At 51.5% G+C, this 10,730-nt stretch overlaps 1 protein-coding gene across 5 annotated transcripts; it reads right to left on the bottom strand.

Moving 5' to 3' along the window:
- Positions 1-88: 88 nt before the first annotated feature.
- On the bottom strand, positions 89-10,686 carry VPS26B (VPS26 retromer complex component B). 5 transcript variants are annotated; one of them, XM_056322882.1, is made up of 9 exons: positions 10,160-10,296; positions 9,187-9,377; positions 8,524-8,584; positions 6,915-6,994; positions 6,620-6,776; positions 5,623-5,787; positions 4,659-4,834; positions 3,838-3,980; positions 89-3,249 (listed from the first exon to the last, which is right to left on the bottom strand). In XM_056322882.1, exons 2-9 carry the CDS (start codon positions 9,191-9,193, stop codon positions 3,103-3,105), a joined length of 936 nt encoding a protein of 311 aa, XP_056178857.1. In that variant the 5' UTR covers positions 9,194-9,377; positions 10,160-10,296; the 3' UTR covers positions 89-3,102. The 5 variants fall into 5 exon arrangements, with proteins under 5 accessions (XP_056178857.1, XP_056178859.1, XP_056178855.1 ...); XM_056322884.1 differs by lacking the exon at positions 6,915-6,994 and having other exon boundaries at positions 8,524-8,591; positions 9,009-9,377; XM_056322880.1 differs by lacking the exons at positions 6,915-6,994; positions 9,187-9,377 and having other exon boundaries at positions 8,524-8,591; positions 10,160-10,686.
- Between the last annotated feature and the right edge of the window lie 44 nt (positions 10,687-10,730).

Raw genomic sequence — 10,730 nt, 5'->3', positions numbered from 1 at the left:
CAAAAATGCCTTAATACCGTAAAAAAAACCCAAAACCAACACAAACCAGACCCGGGCCAGGCAATATAAACCATATCAGACAAACTCATGCACAGCATTTGACAGCCAGGGCTGGCTCTTTTTAATTGAAGAGACAAAAACCCCAAGTTTTAAAATACAGCCATTGAAAAGACGACGAATTAAGAAACATGTAAACACAGCAGAGGCTTAATTACAAGTTGCACTGCTTGGTACTTGTGCACTCCCCCCTGCCTGACTCTGCCTGGGAGAGAGGGAATGACCCAAGTACTGAACAGAACCACCCAGCTCAGGGGGACTGCTCTGCCCCTTCCCATGCTAATGAAACGCTCTGCTATAGTACCTTGTCCCGGAGTGACCTTAAGCTTCAACTTCTCTCTAAAGATGCTCAGCATATCTGCTCCACCCCAGAAAAACAGAGGGCATAGTAGGTAATGGGTTGAATGGTCCATTTAGATTAAGTAAAAATGGGGATTGTTTCTAAATTCTGGACACAGGAGAGGGGCACAGAGAAGGAAAAAACCCAACAAAAACCAAACCCCCAACCCAACATATAGGCTCATGCGCCTTTTCCAAGTAAACCCTCCAGAAGTGATGAACAGATGCTCAATAGAAATCTCCTTACAGTGCATTGTCTTGTCAGACAATTGTCTTACATCCAGTACTGATGCTGTCTGGCCAGTAAACAAAGCACTCCTGGAATGCACAGACACCATCCACAGCATTTCTTTAATACCACATGGCCTACAAACAAGAGGAACAGGCAAGGAAAAAAAAATGTAGGTGGTATGGGAGTTGAGGGAAAGCTGGAGGGTGGTTAGGGTGCTGCTGTGCTCAGCTCAGCCATGGAAAGCTAAGTCTGCTATCCCCAGAGGCTCCCAACTGGAGCTTCGCTTTGTCGCTAAGAGATTGTGTATTGCCACAGCACAGGTGGTGCCCCCTACACAGAGCGGGGAGTAGAGCGAGTGTCAGGAGTAAAACATCCAGATTCCTTAGCCATGTGAGACCTGTGGCAGGTTACCACCCCCTGCCCTGGCATAACAAGGTAGTTGTCTAAAGTAAGCTTTTGCTTCAGTCTTAGGAAGACATGGCTCCAGCCCATGGCACAGACTTCTCATGTAAAGAAAAGCAAGCCACGTCTTCACTATTACAGAGCAGAAACATGGTGTGACACAAGCATTCAGCAGAGATGAGATCATTAGTGTCCTCTACACAGAGCGAGACTGTCCAGCTCTACTAAAAACCACAACCTTACACGTGGTGAGTAAAAGATAACTTACTTTGGCAAGCAGAAACACACATTTATCACTGAAATACAGTAGCTGTCTTATTACATAAAAAGCTCCCCTTCCCACCCAGGCCCCACTCCCTCCACCAGCACTGTTCCACTAAACAAAGCAGAAGATACTTCCATTTCCCAGCTGCAAGACAACCGTTCTACATTCAGCTGCAGAACAGAGGCAGAGGACATTCATTCCAGAGTCAAAAGGAAGCTGGACAAAACCCTAGCGAGCCACAAACTCCCAGAGAAATGCAGACAAATCTCACTTGATAAGAGCTCATACCCCAGCATTTAGTGCAGGCTTCTCTCTCCGTCTGGTCGGAGGTCTAACCGCCTGCTTCCTTGAAGGGCATCTAAACAGGATGGATATTCTCCAGACTCTGCCAATCAAGTCTACAAAGCCACGACTAATTTTTAATGGAGGAGCGACTCCCTTCTGGGAGCGTTCTCATGATTCTACTTAGCTGTAGACTAAAAGAAGCTTATTTTAGAAAATAAAAAACTTGTACTCGGGTTCTCAGTTCATGTCATACCCTCAGACCTCACTGGTGACTTCAGCTCAGGCCTCAAGAATGCATCTCTGGAATCAGAGCGCTCTACCATCCTTCCAGTTGCTGCCTGGCTTCATCTAGCAGCATACACAGGCCATGAGCTTCTTAAAACAATTGCATCCACTTTCTGTCCTTACTAATAACCCTCATCCCACAGGTGCGAGGGAACAAATACAAAACAATACACACGTTTCTATACCGCTGTCTGTCCCTAATACAAAGCCTGCTCTGTCACAAGGACACAGACACGAGCAGGGCAGTGTGTGCAGCATAAGCCCACTCCCAAGAGAGCCCCCATTTATTTCTCACCTTCCAAAACTATCCTCTAGACCTCTCAAGGCTGCTCTGCTCCTGCTCTGCAGCAGCAACTGGGATCTCCATGAGTGCAGCAACCAGAGAGACTGAATCTCAGGGGCACTCAGGCAGCTGCCAGGCCAAGACCAGGAAGGCACTGCTCTTGGCCAGCTGCCTTCCTGCCCACCCAGCAGCGCTGGGACCTTCACCGCTCTGCCCAGCCTGTGCCACCTCCTACTGCATTTGCGTGCCTCACTCCCTCCTACCAGCCACAGCTCTCCCTTGATGCAACAACACAGTCAGGAGCTCCACAGCAAGGACACAACAGCACGCCTGCTGCCCGTGCTCTGCGCGGCTGTGTGGCAGTCCCAGGGCTGAGTCAACCACGTTACAGAACTGTTTGTGACCAGGAATCCAATGCCAGCATGAAGAGGAAGGGGAGGCAGCGAGGGGATAACACTAAGCAATTTAAAGTAGGCCACACCTCAGCCTGACTCCCTCTATCTTCCAGCTAATCACTGTGTCATTTTCCCTTGTGAAGATTTCAGAAAGGCAAGAAAAATATCCATCCTACACAGCCCCAAAGCAACCTCCACACCGCTCGGAAGCAGCAGCAGATTTGGCCTTCACTTGCTCTCTCCCTCCCCGCTGCCACACCAAAAGGGTCTCGGGGCAAAGAGGAGATCAGGCAGCTCCGCAGCCTCCGGACACATGCCTCAAAGCAGCCGACCCCAGAGGAATGTAGTTGATTGGGAAGCACTGAGGTACCTTCAGCTTCGCACCACCAGTGCTCCAGCTTGCCTTGCCCTCCCCTCCCCTTCCCACCCTATGAGTCCTTTGAAGAAAGGAATTAAGTCAAAAACGGTTATTTATTTCCATGAAGTCTCTGAAGTGTTTTTTCTTCCTCCCTGCTGCTGTCCCCAGTGGCTCCACAGCAGCCTTCCTCTGCGCGGCCTCTCACTGCCGGCCGTTGTTCTCTGCAGGCTGGCTGGGGGTCTTGGCCTCGGTGTGCGAGGATGTCCCCTCAAACCGCTGGGACGCGATGGCTGCTTGGTGGGACATGCTCTTCCTCACTATGTCTCCTTTCCGCCAAAGCACGACCTCCTGCAGTAACACAGCCGGAGGCCTTGTCAGGGCTTGTGAGACCTTCTCCTCGCCCCACCCAGACCCAGAAGCTGAACCACGCTGCCCGGCGAGCAGCTCGCACCCAGCAAGAGCTCGGCCTATGCTGCCACATTCCACCCATGGCCGTGTGCGTGAGGCCGCTCGCAGCGGCACGTGGAGGCCTCGCAATGCAGCCATCCTGAAAATTTGGGTAGAGCGCTCCTCCCCAGGATCTGGGCGCACAGAAGGACCCACTGGCCATCTAGGGCAGCTCTGTCCTATTGCCCTCAGCTACCAGATTCGAATTGATAAGGTGAAGCACAGAAGCTTCACCACAGGGCAACAGAGTGGAAAAGAAGTCCAAAGTAGGCACCTTCTGCGTGCATCCCCACCACCACACGCATCTGACCTGTGTGGACCGTTCCCTCTAGACCATCTCTGCCCACTCTTAATTTGCCTAGTCTTTGCAGACACTGTCAAGGACATGATTTTTCCCCCACAGGAATCCCAAATTCTCAGAAGCTCCTTAGGACATAGTATCCCAAGCAACAGTCTACAGGTCTGAGAACCAACAGCTCCGTTTCTCACCTGCTGCTTAAAGTAGCGTCTCTCTTCCTCGTCAATCAGCACCAGATTGAGGTAATAACGCACCGAGAACTTCTTATTGATGTCCCTCATCGTTGGAGTCAGCTCGTAGCCAGCCAGAAAGAGTCTGATGGGAATGGACTCCCCTACAAAGTGCACAGAACCATCAGCACAGACAGAATGCACAGATAACAACTAGCAGAGCACCAGCAAAACAGAATCTCACTAGGGCACAAACTTTGTGACCATTTCCACAAGTGGAGTAAGATGAGCTCCACTTCCTCCAGCTCCCTTCCAAACCAGCATGCATGGTCCATAGCCAGATCCTGCCCTTGCTGACAGCAGTTCCATCTCCACTTTAACAGCATAAAGACTCAATTTGTGACCTGCATCTAGACAACACTGCCAGAAAAAATGAGTAAGGAGACACTCTCTCTGGCAGGTGACTCTGCTGGGCAATGGAACTGGAAAACAAGTGGCACAGGAGATTGGCACAGAGCTAAAACACCATCTTTCTGGCTCCAAGTTGCAGCAATACCAGCTGGTGACCACACCAACAGTGAATTTACATCTATTCCTGGTTTGCCACTGCATCAAAAGAATTAAGTCACTGCAACTCATTATGCCTCAATTCCCCCTCAGCATACCACAGAAGGAAGGGGATCATATTTAATCACCTACGTAAGCTGCCGTGAGTCCACCAGTGCAACAGGACACATGTTACTACTGAGCACATGGATTCAGCTGAAGATACTGCAGGACTCTTATTCCCACCCCAAAAGACTTCAGAAGAGGGATGCTGCAAGGTTCATCAGCCTTCTCACCTCTCACAGGTGCCCCATCCATGATCTCGTATTTAGCTATTGTGTCATTCTCATGATACACGTTGGGGCCGGTCCCTGTTGTTTCTCTCTTGATGATATCTATCTCCATGTGTTTGATCTTGATTCGCACCAGCAGGAAGTAGATCTTTCCAACAATCACATCTTTTAAGTGATACCTAGCACATGAAGGAAGAAAGCACCACAATCAAACACTGTGTAGCAGACCAGGACTCAGACCTGGAGCGCAGGAACTTGCTTGTCAGGCACTTTGCTCTTATCTGCGGCCCCAGCTGTAAATTTCAGATGGCCTATCAACCAGCTCCATGAGGCTGCTGTAAACAGTGCTTCACCTTTCATCCTCTGGTCTTTTGGAAATCACCAAGAACGTTTAGCATGATCTGATAAATTAAAAACAGAATTTCAGGCTGAATATCTACAGGAAACCCCTGCGACAGCAATGCCTCCCAAACCAATTTTTTAGGTCAATTAAAACTAACCCAAATGTTACACTGAAGGGAGATTTGCTAGCATCAGCTGGGAGAGATGCATTAAAAGTAGTTTAAAAGAGCTGTTTCCAACTTCTGTGTCTGAATTAAGGTCCCACTTCAGCTGTATTATCTGGTAAAGAGCAGATGTTGTACTTTGAAGACACTTGGAAATACTGATCTTGCTGAGGATACAGGGAATGCGAAGTTACTGCAACAGCCTTGCACTGTGCTCCAAGCTCAGCAAGCCACAGCCACCGCTTCTCACTCCTTGGTCCAGAAAGCACATCTATGGGGCAAGGAGAGGAACCCACACATCCTTAACCAGCATCTGAACTGCCTGCCAGCCTCGCTGGAGTGCAGGAACAAAGAATCCCTTTAAGGATCACATGCAAGACACATGCCTTGGGCATCCAGACCAAACTGTTCCCTGTAGCACATGGTTCCCCACAGCCACTGGCTGCTCTTGAGACACTTACTTGGACTTGTTATACTCAAACTCAATGTGCAGGCAATCCTCAATCCCCACCTCCATCTTAATAGAGGAGTTGAGCTCTGGGTAGGTGCTCAGGGTGTGCACAACTATGTCCATCTCCTTCACCACATCGTTCAGTCTGCGGCTGACAGTCGCTCGGAGGAAATACCTGCAAGGAGAGTCCCCCTCCTCTTAGGGCTGTACGAGCAGCAAGAGAGACGAAGCAGGGAGGGACACGGGGCTGAGCGGATTGCACTGGACTATCCAAGCAGTCTTATTGGTGCCCTGGCTTCTGGAACAACCAGAGCCTCATGTTGGAAAAGACAGAAGGGAATTTTCAAATGGAAAAGCAGGCTCTTAGCTCTTCACTAAGCTTTCATGCATTTGTGAGCCTGAGTTGCCCAAGCACCATTTGGGGATCTGAATAACACCTTGCACACGTTAAAACCACTGCCCTCTTGCAAGAGATTAGATCACATCAGTCCCCACAGACACACCTCTCTCGGCAGATCTCAGAATTTTCCAACCTCCCTTAGAAGCCAGTGACTAGATTTCAAGTCAACTGGAGTGCCTAGATGTGAAATACAGTTTGCAACACATGAACAAGATTTAAGCTAGGCATCTGCTTGCATATAGAGCACAATTAAAAGTTGGCAAGGCTCATTACAAGACAGCGAAAATGTTCCCATTGGAGACTAAACTAAAGCATTCCTTCTGGGATTTGGATCACCAAATAAATTAGGAAGTATTTGGCTGATTCAGAGGGGGCTGATTTCTCCTGTCAGTTAAATGGGGCAACACAAGTTCCCTGAAGCCTGATGCATGCTTATAAAAGCAGAGCCTTTTATATCTCAGTCCACCAAAATTCATTTTGAGTGTCATCATCAACATGCAAGGATGTCTGGGAAGAGATGCTGCCCTCCAGTATCATCACAGTAAATATCATTACTTGCACACTGCACAGAACCAAGAACAGGGGTCAGCAAGGGGAGAAGACTCACCGTAACTTCACATTCTGCCCCGTGTAGGACTCGTAAGGTTTTTCCACATGGGTGAATTCGAAGTCAAATGTCTGCGATTGAGTGAATTCACCAGGACGGGCCAGGTCTTTCACCAGAGACACGAACTCATGGTGGTTTCCTCGGTCATAGTAGAGTTCTAGGAAGATATAAGTCCAGGTTAAGCAGCAGTGCTTAATCCCACATGACACCATGAGGAAAAGCAAGAGATTCCACAGCTACAAGCAACCATCTTGTCCAGATCTCTACTTCCTTCACCACCATTCAGAGAACCTACCAGGGGAGCCTGTGGCTGCAACGTACTGCACTTGTTCACTGCTCTCCGGCGGAGGCAGGTGCCAGCCAGAACTCTCCTCCCTGAAACAGGAAGGAAAAGGCCAGCACAGCCTCACATACTACAACGAATCAGGAACTCGCTTTGCCTTAAGAGTGACATGGGTCACCTATTATCAATATTCATTATCTTCAGACTGTTTGAGAAGAGGAGCCGGCAGCTCACGCAATCCCTTCCAGCGATTCTCTACACAATATTGCAGGCCAAAGGCATTGCTACGGTAAAGAGAGGAAAAAACACGGCTGCTTCTCTGGAACAGCAAACAGTGACGGAGCAAAAAAACAAGAGCTGAGGTTTCCAACTGTTCCTGCTTATCCTTTGACAACAAAGACTTTGAGTGGTCTTGATTCGCACTGGGTACTGCGTAACCGTGGAGATCCTCACCGATTCTGCACAAAGCCAGTGTTCGGCACACAACTACCAAGCGTGTGGGGAGGCAGCAAAGGCAACTGCTCCACCATCCCCTGGATAACATGTCAACGGCCTTGTGAACACCGACGAGGGAAGAGCATTCACCTTTGGAAGCACTGCTCAACTAGCTCAAGTAACCAACACAGTCACATTGCTTCAGTTTTCCCCACAACCTTCTTGCGTCAGCAGGAAGCTACTACAGGTTTCCTCATTTAATGGAAGTAATCCTCTCTACACTCCCACAAAGTTTTCTCCCGTAAGTCGAAGCAACAGGAACTTAAACCTCTGCCATTTGCATTAACAGCTCTGTATCACACACAACCATCAATGAAATCTGCCCTTCCCAACCCTGCGTGTGAGTGGTGTGACTACAAGACACCTACACAGTCCTTCTTAAAAGGTAAAGCCTTAGCCAATCTGATACGGTTAGATGAAGAAACAAAAACCTAAGTCATCAGACAATCGTATACACACACACAAGTTCGCTGTCAGCACTAAACTGTGCAGAGGAGGATCCTGAGAGGTATTAGTAGCGTTCAGGAACTGCAGCCAGCCTTGCTTCTCCACTCCTTGAGACGCAAGATGAGATTTCAGCTTTTAAGTGATGTCTGTTTCTTATACCCCTTTCCTCACCTTATCTCTGTAATGGAAATATTGGCACTGGAACACCTCTCACACAAAACAGCGAGTGCCATCAAGCCCTTTAGGCTGGGCAGGCAGGTGACATAAATAAACCAACTCTGCATTGAATACGTGTCCATTGAGAGGAAAGTGCTTGTTGATGTGACAGGGAGAAGCCACGTGCCACATAAAAAGAGGGATATATCATCTTGCCACACAATGCAGAAGGCAACAATCAAAATTAAAGCAAGGGGACGCCAATGTCAGCAAACTTTTAAGTTCTCTGCTGTCTCGGAAGGGCACAGATTGGCACTCTGCAGCCTTAAGAAGAGGCAGGATTGACATTTCCCACACTTCAGAAGACATTAGCATATCAAACAGGTATAAATGGTAATTTCAGGTTTCCAGAGCTATAAGGTTTCCAGATTAAGAAAATAACCTGCCAACATCTTGGTGGCATGCTCTGGACACAGTAACCACAGGCAAAACGAAATCTTAAACTGGTTCTAGAAATGCTCACCGGAGACCACGCAGGACACAGTGTTCACAGCCTGGACCCTGGTACCCGGTCTGCAACATCCCTCTTCCCTGCAACACATCACTCCGTTACATCTCAGTCTCCCTTGCCCGTAAAATTGTCACGTGTAGTTACCAGCCTCATAGCAGCAAGAAGTCAGACGGTAAGGCAAGCTGTTTTGAGATGGAAAGCATTAAGGAAGCGCCATCAGCGGTACAAACTTTAGCAGCGTTTTATATTAAAGGGGCCTAACGGGCAAAAAGAAAGGACTAACGTGCAGCCACAGCAGGTCCTAATACACCGTGCTTGGGCAATAATCTGAATTCAAAGCAGTTATTCTAAATACGCATGGCTCAAGTCTTCCAAAACGGGGGACGAGAAGCACAGAGGAGACAGAGCGGAGCCGGAAGCAAAGTTCATGCTTAATTTCCACTGACAATCATAATCAAATAGGAGGTCGTAAGGTAGCTCCTGACAAACGGGCTTACCTACACTCCATCGTATACAGGCTCACGCTGCCTGTGCTCCCCTTCCCTTCCAAAAAGCAGCATCATGTACGAGCAAGGCCAGCAAAAACACTGAACGGCAGCATCGGGGTTGGGTGGAAAAACCTCTAGTTCACTTTGGTACACTGCACGATTTGCAATGCAAAGGCTGCAGGCCCACAACTCATGCAATGATTTGGAGTGTTAAACCCGAGTACGGCGAGCCACCGACGTGAGGCACCGCACACCCCGAGCACAGCGGCATCACTGGGAATGTCTTGAACTTATTTCGCCTTGCTAGACTTGTGCATGTCCATGAAATACGGCCATCTCCATTCCGATGGAAGAGTGGGTGTGGCAGCTACCTTTCTTCTAAGAAAGCAGGAAATCTTAAATCTGAATGGGTTATGCACAGACAACCACAAGTTTTGAACAACTTGAAGCCACCGGACTAACTGTGCAGGGACGCGTGGGCAGTCACAAGAGAGTAAAAGATGGAACCAGCCAAGCTGAGCCCGTGGGCCTCAAGAAAGCTGATCTTCTGGGGTGGAATGTGTTGTGGGGTATGGGCTGGGGGGGTGCAACCGGTGACCTGAGACATATGGGTGAAACCCACCCAATTCACCATCCTCAGCAGAACCGCAGTGCTAGCTAAATCGATAGGCACACAACAAACGCAAACAGAAGATGCAGCCTGGAGACCACCACCCGACAGCTGGTGTTACTGGGGTGTCTGTGCTCAGACCTGCGCCTGCGGGATGGAAACCCAGTTCCACCCTGCCCCCGGGCGCGTGCGGTTCGGAGCCGAAACCGGTGACCGAGCAGGAGCGAGAAAATAGGACGAGAGAACAATGACCTGGAAAAACACTGGAGCTCCCTCCCTTCCGCTCCAGCCGCCAGGATGAGCTGGGCCCAGCCGGGCCGGCGGGTGGAACCGTTCGGGGCAGCCGTGGAGCACAAGCTGCCGGGGACCCGCGTACCCGCGCGCATTCCCAGGCCCCGGTGCACCGCGCTAACGCGCCTGCGGGCCCGCAGCGCGCAGGCAGGCGCCGGCCCCGGCTCGCCGGGAGGCCCCGGGGCCGGGGCGGGGGTCCGGGCCCCGCAGGCCACCTCCGGGGCCGGGCCGCCCCAGCCCCGCGCCCCGCCCCGCTCACCGATCTGCCCGATGAACTCCACTTTGATGCCCTGGTGCTCCAGCCGCTTGTTGAGGTGCTTGAGGGTGAGCACCACCCGCCCCGACACGGTCTCCCCGTCGTAGAAGAGGAAGTACTTCTCCTTCTTGCCCTCCTCCGTCTTGTGCTCCACCCGCCGCCGGCTCTCGGCGTCGCTCAGCACCAGCTCCAGCTCCGCACTCTGCCCGAACCCGAAGAAGCTCATGGCCCCGGGGCGGCGGCGGCCCGCCCGCCCTCGGCCCCCGCGGAGCCGGGGAGGGGGCTACCGCGGCCAGCGGCACGGCGCCCGGCGGCGGGGCGGGGGGCCCGCAATGCGGCAGGGAGGGCGGGCTGGGCGGCGGGACCCTGCGGCCCCGGTGCCTGCCCGGCTGCCGCTGGAAGGAGACCGGGCCGGGCCGCGCAGCCCCCCCCCCCGCCGCCTGGCCACGCACGATCGCCGCCCGCCGCCTCCCGGCGCGCCCCGCCACCGCCGTCCCGGGCCGTGCACCGCGCATGCGCCACCCGGCCGGCCCGGGCCGCGCCGCTCCCTACGTCCCGCCCCGCGCCCCGCCCC

Source organism: Falco biarmicus, chromosome 20 (genome assembly GCF_023638135.1).
Source record: "Falco biarmicus isolate bFalBia1 chromosome 20, bFalBia1.pri, whole genome shotgun sequence".
NCBI lineage: Eukaryota > Metazoa > Chordata > Aves > Falconiformes > Falconidae > Falco > Falco biarmicus.
This window is presented reverse-complemented; position numbering and strand designations above follow the sequence as displayed.